This window comes from Rhinatrema bivittatum, chromosome 1 (genome assembly GCF_901001135.1).
Source record: "Rhinatrema bivittatum chromosome 1, aRhiBiv1.1, whole genome shotgun sequence".
NCBI lineage: Eukaryota > Metazoa > Chordata > Amphibia > Gymnophiona > Rhinatrematidae > Rhinatrema > Rhinatrema bivittatum.
In genome coordinates, this window is record NC_042615.1 from 285,885,803 (window position 1) to 285,902,448 (window position 16,646).

Genomic DNA, 16,646 nt, shown 5'->3' on the forward strand with positions numbered 1-16,646 from the left:
ACACAGCAGAGCATGCTAACGAACAACTCATCCATAAATTAAGAACAGAATTTACCTTGCAAACTGATGAAGCAACGGGTATGGCCCGCGATACACACTTCCAGCATGCGTAAGGCAGCAAGTGCTGTGAGGTGCGCTTTTTCTCCAGCCTCTCTGCTCTTGTAAAACCTGCTGGCTTTCTTCTGAGCAAACTGTTCCCAAGAGCATTTCAGGTTAGAAAGGAGCTGCGTATTTTCCTGGGAGGAAAGTCTAGCTCCTGCTTCTCTCATGTCTGACAAATGTATTTGAAAAATGTAACATTCTCGACCCCTCTCTTTAAATACAAATTTCAGATGATATTAGGGCAAATTTGCTGCCAGTTATGAAGAAGCTTCTCCAATTGCTCAAGCTCATAGAAACATACTTGAAATTCCCTAAACTAATATTACACTTACATAGGAACCGCAACAGGAACGCTATTACCTGCTGTCTCTTTTCCAAAAATTATTTACGCCTAATCTGGATAGATCTGAATACACCTGGAAGTACTGCAATAGATTTAGCCAAGAAAACTTTCTGATTCAGTCTAAAATACATTTGTAAAAAATTATCATCAGATTCTGAGGCTACAAGCAAAGTAGCACCCAGGAGATTCTCCTGCCGAGACTTAGGCAATGTAATGTCCACACCAGTATTCTCAGTTGGTAATACATCTCCAACCGGGGTACTGACTGAGGGTTTCACAGTGCTTCATATGGGGAGATAAAATAACTGAGAAATCAAAGGAATTAAATCAAAAGGAAACATTTAAACATTCGGTATAATATCTCCTGAGCATGTCCTTTGAAACTTTTGGAAAATTTAGAAAACGTAAAATTCTCTATGTGAGAAATTTTTTTTTAGCATTTTCAAATTTACGATGTAATACCTCATTGCCCTTTATAAGGGCTAATGGGAAATTCTGCAAATTAAGAATCTGTGAACCCAAACTTGAAACTTTCCATTGTGCTCTTGAATAGAAGAAGTATGGGAAATAATTAGGGAGATGATCCTGTTCCATTGAAGGTTTGACCCTGTCAGTGCTTGAAGACAACGTCTATTGCAATATTTTAATAACTGACCAAAGTGTTTCAAGGGTAATAACAGGTAGTTCATCCCCCACAGAGGAAGGGATCCCAGATACATCACTCACTAAATTTCCTTGTGGTTCTTCCCAGGCTTTCAACACCGCACAACCTTGTACACTGCTAATACATGCAAGTGCCTGCACACAGAGTGTGCGTACGAATTGAGCGGTGCTTGTTTTTTGGAGGGTGCCTAATTTTTGTGTGCATAAATTTTTGAGCACGAGCTGCTTGGACACACATTAATCACCACGATGGCACCTTTGAACAAGAAGCCTAAGCGCCTTTCTCTGTCATATCCAGGCTTCTCAGCCTGACGTGGCTTCTTATCTGTGTTAGTGATGTTTGGACACTCAGGGAGAGTTGTCTTCCTCTGATTTTGCTAAGCCTGGGTCCTCCCATCTTGATGAAGGTTTGGTGACCGCTTTGTATGGAGGTTCGTCAGACGTTGGTAATCCCTTGAGTGGCTCCTCTGCAGGAAACGGCAGTTCAGTTGGCCCTGCTCCAGTTTTTTCTGGGTTTGGACTGGATCCAGCTGCATTTTCTTGGGTGGAGTTTTTTTTTTCCAGCATTTATTTTATTTTATTTTATTTATTTATTTATTTATTTATTTATTTATTTATTAACTAGCATGTAAGAATGCTTTTACATTTAACAAGGAAAGAATAACTTGGAGCCATGAAACAGGGTAAAAAAACAATTAAATAATAGGATTTTTTCGTGGGACCAGAGATTTACAATCCTTTTTTCAGGCGCAGTCCTTCACTTTACCCAATCTGGTCAGGTCGGACCCTCAGCCCGTGGCCCCTCCCTCTTCCACTCCTGTGGTTCAACGCCAGGGTGTGCCTCGTTTCGCTGCGGGTATTCCTGACAGGAACCCAGATGGCACGGATGATGATGCTGGTCCTGAATCCCTGGAGGATGGGGAAATTCCTCCGGGACTGGAACCGTATTGGACCATGTTACGGTTCTTTCATAGAGATGAGCTGCCGGCTCTGATTTTCCAGACCTTGCAGAAGCTGGGTGTTCCTTGTGCAAATTCTGTGTCAGAACCGAAGAAGAATCCCATTTTGGTTTCTTTGCGTAAAGCCTCTTGTTTTTTCCCAGTTATGGATGCCATCCAGGAATTGATTGATCTGGAATGAAACACCCCAGAGGCAAATTTCAAAGCGGGTTGGATATTGGAAGGTCTGTTCCCCTGGATCCAGCTGTGAGAGATTAAGAACATAAGAAAATGCCATACTGGGTCAGACCAAGGGTCCATCAAGCCCAGCATCCTGTTTCCAACAGTGGCCAATCCAGGCCATAAGAACCTGGCAAGTACCCATAAGAACCTGGCAAGTACCCAAAAACGTCTTCCCAAAGTGGATGCGCTGGTCTGTGCCATCTGTAAACGGACTACTATCCCTGTGGCGGGAGCAGCGGCCTTGAAGAGTGACCTTGATAGGCGGATTGAGTCTATGCTTAATCGGGCCTTTGAAGCAGTAGCGATGACTTTGCAGATTCCTTCATCTTGCACTCTTGTGGCCCGTTCTTGCCTGCTTCTCTCTCAAGAAGTTGATGATTCTGAGGTGAATTTCAGAGCAGTTATGGTACCCGCTGGCGCCTTTTTGGTAGATGTGGGCTATGATTTGGTCTGTACCTTGGCCAGCGGAGTGGCTTCTATGGTAGCGGCCAGGCGTCAACTATGGTTGCAAAATTGGTCAGCTGACGCAGCTTCCAAAGCTAATCTTATGAAAATGCCTTTTAATGGCTCGTGCTTGTTTAGGAGCGAGTTGGAGAAGCTGGCCAGAAGTGGGGCGAGTTTCCAGTTCCCCAGTTGCTGGAAGACAAGAAGCAATTGCAGCACCCCTCTGCTATGAGGGGTCATTTCCGGGGCTTCCAGCAATTTTGTCTCTACAGAGGGGCGACCTTTCAGAGGACTCAGCCTTCTGATAGGTCTCACTCCTTTTGTCCCAGACAGTTCAGGAGAGGATTGGGCTTGGATGGTGGATCTTCTTGAACTTCTCAATGAAGTTTTGCCAATCCACCTTTGGTAACAAGAGATAGGAGATGTCTCTCTCTCTTTTATCAGCGGTGGGTCAAGATCACATCAGATCATTGGGTCATGGAGGTGTTAGAGGGATATGTGCTGGAATTTCGCAGTATCCTTCAGGACATGTTAATGGAGTCTCCTTGCCACTCCCCGCAGAAGAAACAGGCAGTGTAGTCTGCGCTTCTGAGGCTCCTCAGGTTGAGGAGTGTGGTTCCTGTGCCTCCGTTTCAGGAAAGATCGGGGCGATATTCCATTTCTTTTGTTGTGCCCAAGAAGGGAGGGTTCCTTTTGCCCCATCCTGGATCTCAAGTTTGAGGGTGATTCATTTTTGCATGGAAACCTTGTTCTCAGTCATAATGGCCGTGTTATCGGGGGAATTTCTGACATCCCTTCATATTCCCATCCATTTGAAACAATGTTTTCCATGTCTTGCGATGTTGGGGCACCATTATCAGTTTTGGGTGCTGCCCTTTGGTCTAGCCACTGCCCCCAGAACATTTTCCAAGGCAATGGTGGCAGTAGTGGCAGCATTGAGAAGAGATGGGATCCTTCTGCACCCCTACGTGGATGACTGACTGATTCAAGTCAAGCCTCAGGGGGAGAGCCACCTGGTAACCAACAATGTAATCTTCCTTGTTGCAAGAGCTCGGTTGGGTGGTGAACCTGGCCAAGAGCGGTCTTTGGCCCTCCCAGTCATTGGAGTATCTGGGAGTCCGTTTCGACACGAGGCTGGGCAAGGTTTTCCTGCCGGAAGTTTGGATTCAGAAATTGATGTCAGTGTGCTGCTATCTTCAGGTGCTCGGCTTGATGGCAGCAACCTTGCAAGTGGTGCCATGGACGGGGCGCATATGCGTCCTCTTCGGCGCTCACTGCTGTCTCGTTGGAACCCACAGTCTCAGGACTATTCTGTTCAGCTCCTCCTGCCGATGGAAATCTGCTCTTCTTCTGGTGCTGGTTGCAGGAGGCTCACCTGAGCACAGGAGTTTCCTTGTCCTCCCCGCTGTGGTTAGTGCTCACAACAGATGCGAGTCTCCAGGGCTGGAGAGCTCACTGTTGAGAGCTGTCAGCCCAAGGATATTGGCGTGCCAAGGAGTCCCTTTGGAACATCAATTGCCTGGAAGCCTAGGTGGTCTGGTTGGCATATTTGCAGGGTCAAGCATTCCGCGTGATGTCTGACAATGTGACGATGGTGGCCTCTATCAACTACCAGGGAGGAACCAAGAGCCAGCAAGTGTCGCTGGAAATAGACTGCTTATGGAGTAGGCAGAAGGACATCTACAGATGATCTCGGCAGCTCACGTTGCAGGAAAAGACAACATAAGAGCAGACTTTCTCAGCAGAGAGAGTCTAGAGCCAGGAGAATGGGTGTTGTCGGATGAGGTATTTCAGCTGATAGGGGATTGCTGGGGCCTTCCATTTTTTAACCTCCTGGTGACTTCTTGCAATGTGAAGGTTCCTTGATTCTTCAGTCGCTGGAGAGATCCGTGGTCCCTGGGCATAGAGACTGTCATACAGGTCTGGCCGGAAGACAAGTTGCTGTATGCTTTTCCTCCATGGCCCTTGTTGGGCAGGATAGTTCGCAAGATTGAAGGCCACAGGGGGCTAGTACTTCTGGGAGCGCCGGACTGGCCCAGGAGACCATAGTAAGCAGATCTATGAAGACTACTGGTGGAGACCCCCCATTTGTCTTCTGCTGCACATGAATCTGTTGTGGCAGGGTCTGGTTCTGCACGAGGATCCGACTCTGTGCTGTCTTATGGTTTGGCCTTTGAGAGGGCTTGCTTACTGAAGTGTGGATGTTCTTCTGTGGTGATTACTACCTTACTCCGTGCTCAGAAGTTCTCCACTTCCTTGGCCTAGGTGTGGGTTTGGTGAGTGTTTGAGGCCTGGTGTGAGGAATGCGGTATTCTTCCACACTCTGAGATTCTGCTCATTTTGGACTTTTTGCAGGATGGGTTGCATAAAGGATTGGCCCTGAATTCCTTGAAGGTACATGTTGCGGCTCTTGCCTGTTTTGGGACCCAGTGAATGGTGTTTTCTTGTTGTCTCATTCTGATGTGGCCATTTTTTGAAGGTAATGAAGCATCTTCAGCTTCCCTTGAGGTTACTGGTTCCCTTGTGGAGTCTTAATTTGGTACTGGATTTTTTGGCAGGCCATATGTTCCAACCACTTTGTGGCATTTCCTTGCAGTTATTGACCTTGAAGACAGTGCTCCTGGTGGCTATATGTTCTGCATGTCGAATTCTGAGCTGCAGGCCTTGTCTTGCTGGGAGCCATTTCTTCAGGTGACTCCAGGGGCATTACAGCTGCATACTGTTACATCCTTTTTGACTAAGATGGTCTCAGAATTTCATTTGTATCAATCCATTTCCTTGCTGTCCCTGGATAAGGTCAGGGACACTGAGGAGTATCGCCTCCTACATCGTTTGGATATCCAGAGACTTGTCGGGTGTTATCTGGAGGTTTCTGAACCTTTCCAAAAGATGGATCGCCTGTTTGTCCTCCATGGTGGGAGGAAGCAGAGTGAACCAGCTTCACGGGTTACAGTAGCTTACTGGATTAAGGAAGTAGTCACGGTCGTGTATGTAGATTCTGAAAAGCTGTTGCCTATTCAGCTTAGGGCTCATTCCATTAGGGCTTAGGTAGTGTCATGGGCGGAGGTTAGTTTGTTGTCTTCTGTTGATATCTGCCGAGCTGTGACATGGTCCTCCTTACTCACTTTTTCCAGATTTTATCATCTGGATGTGCAGGCCCGGGAGGATGCAGCGTTTGTACATACGATGTTGACTGGACTGCGGGCAGCCTCCCACCCTGTTGGGGAGTAGCTTTGGTATATCCCGCTGGTCCTGAGTCCATCTGTCTACACTAAGGAAAATGAAATTATCAGGAAAGTAATTTCTCCATTTTCTGCTTACCATTCCTCTCCCTATGAACTCAGGTATCTTTCTTGCTTTTGCTGTCATCTTTGGCCACCTTGAAATCATCAGATATAATCAGTCCCAGATCCTGCTTTAGTTTCACGCGTAGAAAAATTTCACCCCCTAGACTATAAGCTCCCTTGGGTTTTTACAACCCAAATGCATGAACCTGCATTTTTTAGCATTAAATCTTAGCTGCCACTCTAGACCATTCCTCAAGCTTTACTAGATCCAGTCTTATGTTTTTCACTCTTTCCAAAAGATAAACCTTTCCCAGTAGACGTTCCACAATGTCACTTACAAAAATGTTCAAAAGAACCGGTCCAAGAACCGATTCCATGCACCACTAGTAACGCCCCTCTACTCACAGTGAACTCCGTTTATCACTGCCCTTTATTGCCTCTCACTCAACCAATTTCTAACCCAGTCGGTTGCCTTAGGGCCCACGTTTATCTATAAGTCTGCTATGCAGAACCCTTCGCTTTTCTTGGCTCATCAGTGTCTCTTCAGGAAGGCAGGAATCCCATTCGTTTCTGTCTTCGTCAGGCAGACAGGGAGATATAGCTGTTCAATATCAGCTCCTGGCAGCTCAGAAAGCTTCATATGTGCATAGGGCTCCATCTGCAGGCAGTTTAGCATGTATTATTTCTGCAGGAGGAAATTCCATATCAGATAGAAACTGTCTCAGGTCCTCTTGCGATATATCCACCCCTGCCCTCTCTTTGTTTCTCCTCTCCTGGGTTTGTGGCCACCCCATCCCCCAGGTTGAAAACCTCTGGTTAAAAGCACAAATACTTGTTAGATTCAGCAGAATTTCAGCCTGCTGTTTCTTGGCTCCATTGTGTCCTGTTTTTGATATATTCCTGGGTCACCTTTCATTTTTCTCTTTTTATGGACATGACCCCTGTTTTGTTAGAAACCTCTTTTCCTGAGCCCACTTGTATCACTGGTGTTGGCATGGTGTCAGCTCCTAGGCACTCAGTGCTGACATCATGCCAACCTCCCCCTTCCCGGGGCAAACCAAACTCTCTTTTCTGCTCTTCCCCCTGCCCCAGACCTTGGTTCCAGTGACATGATTTTCACAATACTGCACAGAAGCCCAAGGGGAAACGGGCAGGATCCCAAACATTAGACAGATCTCAAGCTACTATTGCTTATTAATTACCATCAGAGCAGTTTATGGATTTTTCCTCTAGGAACTTATCCAAACATAAAGTCAGTTTACATGAAGTTAAAATGTATTGAAAACATGTACATAACATAAGACAATATGCTTGATATGCTGCTATTAAAAAAATATACTTTACATGCTATCAATACTAATCCATCTGCTTTTATAACCTAATAATCATAGGAGTACCTGAGAACTTAATTGTAAACAATTACCTCAAGTCATCTCAATAGGATGATATAAAACATTAAAAAATAACAGTCCTAAGATTTAAATTAAACTCCTAAAACCTAACATAGCCTGAATCAACGAGAAACAGTAAAAGACACGATGATCAAATCAGTCATGTACTTCCCAGAATATATATGCTTGGTTAAAAAGGAGAGTTTTTACAATTTTCCTGAATTTAAGGAATATTCAGTTTTAGCCTCAATAGGAAGGGTGTTCCACAGTAATGGGCCCTGTATACAAAAGAGTCACTCATGTGATTCATCGTCTTATCAGTTTAACAGAAGGAACAGAGTAAATGATGAGCTGCATTTCCAAGTTGGTTGATAGGGCTTCAAGGCATAGTGAAGGTCGATAATATCAGGCCATGGAGTTCTTTAAAAACCATTAATAGCATCTTAAACTTAACTCTCCAGGCTAGAGGAAGCTAATGATACTGAATCCAGAAGAGGGAAATGTGTTGTCTCATTGAAGTTCCTGATACTACTCTAGACGCAGAGTTTTAAACATACTGAAGAGCCTGCACATTAGTTTGAGGCAGACCGAGATAGAGGACATTACAGTAGTCTAAAGAAGACGTAATTAACCCCTTACCGGAAGACGTAATTAACCCCCCCCCCGGAATATATTCTTCAGTGAGCCTATTGTATTGTGTTTTCTCATCCTGAAAGGGGTTAAGGCATGAACTACTGTTTTAAGGTGGTTTTTTTGGTCAAATAAGTGTGAATTCTACGTATCACCCTAAGCTTATAAAAGAAGTTTCTAACCAGTAAATTTATATGAGGGTGAAGTGATAAATTGGTGTCCACAATTGTGCACCCCCTTGTGCGCGCCGACCCCCGATTTTATAACTTGCGCGCGCCTGTGCACGCAAATTATAAAATCAGGCGTACATGTGTGCGCGCCGGGTAGCGCGCGCACATGTACGCCCGCGCGCACCTTTTAAAATCTACCCCTATGGTTTTATCAATAGCCTCTTTCCGGGAACTTTTGACAGGGACATAGAATTGCACATCATCTGCATAGATAGGCTAGACAAGATCTAGTGCTGCGAGAATTTTACAAATTGGCATCATAAAAATATTAAAAAGCCAAACAGAAAGCACCGATCCCTGAGGAACTCTAATAGAAACATCATATAATGCTAACTTAAGAGTTTAGAAATATATGACTTTCTGAGATCTCCTGTCCAAGAATGAAGAAAACCACTGCGGAACAATATTAGCAGTTCCAATATCCTTCAGTCTTTTTAGAAGTTTATCATGGTCTACAGTGTCAAAGGTTATGGTTAAATCTAAAAGCACCAAGAAGAATTCAGTCCCAGAATCGAATCCTCTACGAAAACAATCAAAAAGAGATGTCACTAGATTCCCGGTACTGTGGCTTGCCCGAAACCCATATCGATGCAAATCCAAAATTGCGTATTCATCAAGAAAAGATTGAAGCTGGGGTTTTTTTTGTATTTAAACGTTTTTTATTGAGCCATTCAGAATAGAAAAACAAAACAAGCATATCAAATGCCATAAAACAGATTGCATACAAAAGCGTCAACACTGTAGTTTACATGCATAGATTATGGCTTTAGAGTTTTAACTTTGTCTCCCTTCCCTCTCCCCTCCCCTCCCCTCGGCAACAAATTAAATTAAATTCAAGGGATTATGTTTAGATGTAAGGGCGAGTTTTTAGAAACACAGTATAATGCACATAACCCAACAACTTCTTAGCCTTCATCGGGACATTGCATAACGGGCTCTGAGGTGAAAACTCCTAACAACTAATATTGACAGGTACAACATGGACACTCATAAAGTTCCTCCTATTCTTGTTCCGCAAGCCACTTAATATATGGATCCCATGTCGCATGAAAGGGTTTCAGTCGGTCATGGTGAGTCGCTGTGATACGTTCTAGTTGGTAATAACCGTGTAGTCTATGTAAAGCTTTAGCTAAACTGGGTATGTAACACTTTTTCCAGTGGGCTGCCAGCTCAATTCTTGCTGCAATAAATACCTGTTGTGAAAAACGCTGTGTTAGTATATTCAAAGTTTCTATAGGTAGGGTTAAGAGGACATGCCAAGGTTTCACGGCTAAAGGTTGGTGAGTAACTAGAGTGATCCAGTTGATTATTGCCGGCCAGATGTTTTGTAACTTCACACATTGCCACCATATATGATAGTAAGAGCCAACACCCCCACATTCCCTCCAACAAGCAGTGGAAATGGCGGGTATGTAACGATGTTGGACGGTTGGAGTAAGGTGCCACAGGTACAGCATTTTATAACAGTTTTAAGAACATAAGAAATTGCCATGCTGGGTCAGACCAAGGGTCCATCAAGCCCAGCATCCTGTTTCCAACAGAGGCCAAACCAGGCCACAAGAACCTGGCAATTACCCAAACACTAAGAAGATCCCATACTACTGATGCAATTAATAGCAGTGGCTATTACCTAAGTAAACTTGATTAATAGCCGGTAAATCCATGTTGACCGTGTTCCATAAAACCATGTCTTTCTATATGCTCTACCATTTGGATCTTAAGAATAGTTTCCACTATTTTTCCCGGCACTGAAGTCAGGCTCACTGGTCTATAGTTACCCGGATCGCCCCTGGAGCCTTTTTTAAATATTGGGGTTACATTGGCCACCCTCCAGTCTTCAGGTACAATGGATGATTTTAATGATAGGTTACAAATTTTAACTAAAAGATCAGAAATTTCATTTTTGAGTTCCTTCAGTACCCTAGGATGCATACCATCCGGTCCAGGTGATTTGCTACTCTTTAGATTGTCAATCTGGCCTACTACATCTTCCAGGTTCACAGTGATTTCGTTCAGTTCGTCAGTTTTCCTGGATGCTTGCTGAGATAGAGTACTTGTGTGTGATTGTGAATATTTGCACCCATTCTTCTCCATCCAACGTATGCCCAGAGGCCTCGACCAAACCCCTTGTTGTCTGATCTTACCCAGAGACCTCCTAAGCAACAGGGCATATATTTTAGATATTAGGCCTCACATGTTGTGTGCATTCATACAGAAGGTTTCAAATAAAGAGCCTGAGAGGCTTCTCGGAAAGGGTCGAAATTTCATTGTTGATGTAAGTTTGATGTGTTGTTAGTTGATTTATGGCGTCACCGTGGCCCTCCACCCGATTATGCACTTCATCGACCTGCGTGCCGAGAGCTGCAAGGTCCTCCTTAATGTCCGCCATTGAGGCCAGGAGGTCGTTTTTGTGCTGTCGCAGGTCGGTACATAGTTCCATAAACCAATTTCTTATTTCATCTTTCGGTAGTGAGTCGACAGTGCTATTCAATCTGATCGTGTTAGGAGATCCAGAGTCGTTGCTCTTATGACCAGGTGTCTCCCCAGTCAATCCGGCCTGCTCACCATCCTCGGGCCCGGCGTCCGTGGCTGTTTTGCTGTAGGAAGATTGCTTTAAGTTGGCCGTCTTCCGTTTCGTCGCCATGCTGAGAAGTATACAGGATGGTGCTGATTTGTGTGCAAACGTTGAGGTTCAAGCACTGATATAAATGGTATTAAGTCATGTGGGGGATGGAGCTCAGTTCTCAGGAGTCCACTCCCATCAGTAGCAGTATAGCACCCCAGATTGAAGCTGTTTTAATGATTCTTTCTCAAAAACTTTAGCCAAGAAAGGCAAGTTAGAGAGAGGCCAGTAATTATTAAGATCATTATTTTTATTGTATTTATTTATTTATTTATATTCCGCTTTTCGCACTTTTTTCAGCGCTTCAAAGTGGATTACATTCAGGTACTGTAGGTATTTCCCTATCCCCAGCATCAAGATTTTTAAGTTTTTAAGTTTTGGATTAACTGAAACAGTTTTTAGGCTAGCAGGAACATAACCTTCTATAAGATTAAACGTGTGCAATATAATGAGCAATATCCAACTGAATACATTTCAAATGGGTATTAGGAGAGTAACTCCTTCAAATGAGATTCTGGTGGCACACATCCCAGATTGCAGAGGGCCCATGATTTCTGGTTCCCTACTAAGGGTTGTTGCTGTGATAGCTGGGTTATGAAAGAAGATGGTGGGGCCTCCTCAGGGAGGAAAATCCATGGTGGTTATGAATGAAAGCCTCATGGCACCTTAACTTCATGCCTGCCTCTGCCAGTCATAAACAGCAGTGAGTGGGGAGGTTCTGGCTGGGCTGAAACTTTGCAGAAAATAGGAACCCAAAGAGTGAAAAAGAACTGATACCCAAAACAAAATTTTACTCAAATCAGCAACGCAACACAGTAGTGTATTAAATGTGTATTGAGGCACTTTTATGTTAATGGACCTCATGCAAAGGCACCTAGACTGCGCCATTGGATGTGGTGTCTTAAGTCTTGCGAATTGAGATGGTGCCTACATTGCATTTATAATCATTGGTCCAGGATAATTATCACCATCGATCACAGATATGTTGTTTTGGGCTGAAACTTCAGCATGGAAGAAGGTGAACCAGGCCTCCACCCTCCAAAAAAAGGTCTGAATGAATTTATTGATGTATTTCAGTGAGTAGCTGAAGCATCTCCCAAAATGCCAGTACTGCAATGTTTGTTTAAAAAAAAAAAAAAAAAAAAAAAAAAAAAAGCTAACAGTGTCATTGGGTGGTGATGATAAAGCTAACGAATGTTTTATAAGGCTAACAGAAGTTTACAAATACAAGCCCTCGGGGCTACTAAGATTCATTCATGTTTATAAACTAGCTCTGCGTCTCAGCCAGTCTACTACAGGTTTCACATACGCTCCCTTCTACACTAGGATTAGTTAATCCTGTATACTAGATCAGGTGGTTTGGCTTCACTCCCTGTTCTGTTCACACTGTAGAATTACTCCAGGAATGAATGTAGAAGTTTCTGTTTCTCTTCAGGCTTGGTTCTAGAATGAAGTACAAAATGCCATGTGCCTACATTTTAATCCAGCATTAGTAACTTCTGGAATATTTAATCCAGAAGTAGAGCCACCTCTCAGAGAAGGAATTTGGTTAATGTGGTATTAATGTGCACCTGCTCCCTGCGCACTCTGCAGTGTGAATGCTTACAAAGAGTGAAGCCGGCCCAAAACTGCACTAGGAGCAGAATTAGCCGCATACATGAAAGTGGGATTTCTCTCTCAAGCTGCTATAACATGGCTCTTTTTCTCAATTATTAAACAAGTAAGATTGCAGTCCCTCTCCCTCTTCTTACAATCTCTTAAAAAAAAAAAAAATGTACGGCGACAAAAACAAACATGCTGAGTTAGGTTTCCTTCAGAACCTGCCATATTGTAAGAAGGGTTTGTTTTTTTTAATAGTTAAAACCTTTTAAATGAAAACTGTACTATACAGAAACAATTCCTTCCCCCCTTCCTTGTTCATTAGCATTTGAACTAATATCTGGAATGTCAATTTAATTCAACAGATGATGACGGTATCAACATACCCAAGGAAAAGAATCGGGAAGGAATTGCAGCAGAGATGGAGTCCTGTGCAACGTTATCAGAAAAAACTACAAAGGTTATCTGGTCTTCAGACTATGGAGGGAGCACGTCACAGAGACACAAGGATTCCACAGAAAGCAGCGTGGATCAGTTTGCCGAAGGTGAAAGAGGAATTGCCATGTCCAAAAATGCCCTTCCACAGGAGGTGACCCAGGCAGAAGCAAAACCCTTTAAGTGCACTGAATGTGAGAGAAGCTTCACAAAAAATTCACACCTCATCATACATCATAGAATCCACACAGGAGAGCGACCCTACAAATGCAGCTGCTGTGAAAAAAGTTTCAGCCAGAACTCGGACCTTAGCCGGCATCAGAGGATTCACACAGGGGAGAAACCATTCCGGTGTCCCAATTGCGGGAAGAGTTTTAGTCAGAACTCGATACTCAACAGGCACCAGAGAACTCATACAGGGGAAAAGCCGTATAAATGTAACGAGTGTGAAAAGAGCTTCAGTCAGTATTCAAATCTTATCAACCACTGGAGAACTCACACTGACGAAAGGCCCTATAAATGTGCCGAGTGCGATAAGAGCTTTAGCACAAACTCGCATCTTGCACATCATCAGAGGAGCCATATAGCAAAGAGCCTGCGCCACATTATTGACGGCGCCGAAAGCTTTGATGGCTGCCCAAACCTAGTCACGTACCCGAGCAACTGCGTGGAGGAGAACACCTACGACTGTTCGGAATGTGGGAAAAACTTCATCAGCAGGGCTTGTCTGAAATCTCACCAGAGAAACCATTCCAGGGAGAAAATCTACAAGTGTGCAGAATGTGATAAGAGCTTCAGTCGTAGCTCCGATTATATTAGGCATCAGAGGATCCATACGGGAGAGAGGCCCTACAAATGCCATGAATGCGAAAAGACCTTTAGCGAAAATTCGTACCTCCTTAAACACCGGAGAATTCATACAGGGGAGAAACCCTATAAGTGTACGGAATGTGACAGAAGTTTCACAGAAAATTCACATCTTGTTACCCATCAGAGAACTCACACCGGTGAGAAACCGTATGAGTGCACAGAGTGTGGGAAAGGCTTCGCTCTGAACTCCCATCGTGTCGCTCATCAGAGGATACACACCGGAGAGAAACCATTTTTTTGCCTGCACTGTGGGAAAAGCTTCAGTGAAAGTTCAAATCTCGTCAAACACCAGAGAACTCACACAGGCGAGAAACCATATGCGTGTAAGGAATGCGAGAAAAGCTTCAGCCAGTACACGAACCTTAAAAACCACTGGAGAACCCACGCCGGCAAGAGAACTTTATAATATATAGAAGGGGAAAAAAGCTTTAGCAAGAGCTCACCTCTTCATAGACATCAGAGAGCTCACACAAGAGAGCGCCCACCTAGATATGCCAGTGCAAATTGTGATCTGGTATGATGTACAGAAATTGTTCTTGGCACAAGAAATGTGCGAGTTTAGGGTGGGAGAAGAAAGAGGTTCATTCCTCCATGGCATGTGGAGAAATGGGATCAGTTTGGAGACATTTCCCTTATTCTGGAGTATGGAAAATAAACCCGTTTTCCCTAAGAGCAGTGCACACAGAGCTACTCGGCCACCAGTAAGTCAGTAGCTACAGATAGCACTTGTTCTCTTGCCTCCTTGTAGCAAGGAGAGGCATGATGGGTTGTACAGGGTGCCTGCATGCTTGATTTAAAGCTACTGTCCCAGTGTTGGGAATTGCACTCGTGGTCAGAGACGGAGAAAAGTTTCTGGTGCTAATGTTAGTCTACGGGCAGAAGCTGGAGTTCTGGCGTCAGGCCCTGTAATTGAGATTTATGAGCAGAAAATTATGCTTTGCACTGAAATAATATTTTATGTGCACAAGTCACGTTTTATGCACATTAAATACTTTTTAATGTGTGACTTGAGTTTTTTGTGTGCATAAATCACATCTGAGAGACTTCCCCCCCCCCCCCCCAAGTTTAAAATGTGGTTCAGCCTATACTGAGCACACATTTTAACTGGGGTTTGTGCGCACATTTTCCTGTCCGTGTACTACTTTAACTCCCGATGCATTAGCGTACCATAAGTGTATTGCAGTGGGAGTTCAACATTGTTTTAACCTTGGCGTTAAGAAACACTGCACTGAGTTTCAGTGCACAGTTTTAACTCACACCTTACCTCAGGCTCTTGAGGTCTAAATTTAGCACTCATTTTTTTTTTTTTTTTTAATATCAGCCTCATGGTAATTACACAAAGAAAAATGATTGAATTGGCACAGGTTTTGAAGCTCATGAGCAGTAACAGTTATCAAGGCTGTGAGCTTTGTTGAAACTGACAATTTAAGGTTTGCACTGTGACAGGAATATTTTACGTTACGTCCTCTGATAATCAACACAGATGTTGTACGGTTTAAGAGAGATTGCACAGAATCGGTAAAGTGGCAAGAAAAATCTAGAACCAAGGGATCATGAGGCTGGAATGGGGCAGACTTGAAAGTAAACGAAACATTTCTCAGGGGTACTGGATGGCTTAATGGTTTTACAGAGCCTTTTGCCGCTAGGTGACCGGAAGGAATCAAGCTCAGTCACTGAAAATAAACATGATCAGAAGCCATTTGGACTTGGTGGTGTTCTTCCTCTTCCCCTTGGACAGGCATCCGTATTGCTGAAACCACCATCTTAGTTTGGCAGTAACCGGTACCTTGTTGGCAGTCTTGGCAAGCATGGGGGAGACTTGAGTTTACTTTTTCACCCTCAGCGGTGGTCCCAGCGACACAGAGCTGAGGTGTCGGCCGGGTATGGAAGCTGGCATTCTCACTACCCATGTCGTGACTCTTCTGGAGATTTCCCACGTAGTCAAAATGGCACTGTTCACCAGCACTGAAATCACTAGACAAAGCTATTTTTTTTTTCCAAGAGGTTTAATCTTCCTGCAGCAGCAATGGTCAGAACACCATCAAGTATCCAGTGGGGTCAGGCGGCAGGGTGTTAATACTTCATATTGGACATGTTTTCAATCTCAGGCAAAATGCCAAAAAGGGACTGTCCTCGGCTCATAGTTCAGAGGGACTGAGAAGGAGGAGGGGAAAAAGAACAGTGAAATGAGAGGAACAGAAATAATTATAATTCAAAAAGAATAATCCCTTACCAGCAGCACTATAAATGTACTGTGGTCTGTAAAGGCATCTGGGGCTCCCTGCTGCTTGGGTGACAGCATGGCAGTCTGGAAGGTAACTGTGGCAGCGCAGCTGACAGCCAGGTCAAAGGTAAGTTTGACTCCAGCTGTTGGATGGAGGTGAGCGAAAAGGAGAAATTATGAATACGGCCACAACAACCCCCTCCCCTGCCCATGGGGTTTCCTGCAGCAGCTCAGGGGTAAATTCACTGGCACTTTGGCATTTTTGCACATGGAGTTTTGTTATTTCATATGTGTGAGTCACAATTTGTATTGCAAAATTTTCAATTAAACGTTTTCAGTTAAACAGTATTTGACAATTTTTAAATTCTTAAGAACATAAGAAATGGCCATGCTGGGTCAGAGACCAAGGGTCCATCAAGCCCAGCATCCTGTTTCCAACAGAGGCCAAACCAGGCCACAAGAACCTGGCAAGTACCCAAACACCAAGATGTTTCTTTCTCCATTTCTTTTCAAAGTTTTACTTTTTTCCTTTTTTCTGTTCTCTGAAACCTCTCTCCCCTCACAAATATGCTTCTTTTTTCTTCCCCTTTCTCCTTCCTTCTCCTCCTTCCTTCCCATTCTCTG

General features: G+C 43.9%; 1 protein-coding gene across 3 annotated transcripts in view; it reads left to right on the forward strand.

Moving 5' to 3' along the window:
* LOC115088114 (zinc finger protein 501-like) overlaps positions 1–16,360 on the forward strand; it is a 35,417-nt gene extending 19,057 nt beyond the window's left edge. For all 3 annotated transcript variants that reach the window (XM_029596082.1, XM_029596092.1, XM_029596100.1), the window contains one exon: positions 12,859–16,360. In XM_029596082.1, coding sequence (XP_029451942.1) covers positions 12,859–14,204 — 1,346 coding nt within the window. In that variant the 3' untranslated portion in view covers positions 14,205–16,360. The remainder of the gene's footprint in view (positions 1–12,858) is intronic.
* The last annotated feature ends 286 nt before the right edge of the window (positions 16,361–16,646 follow it).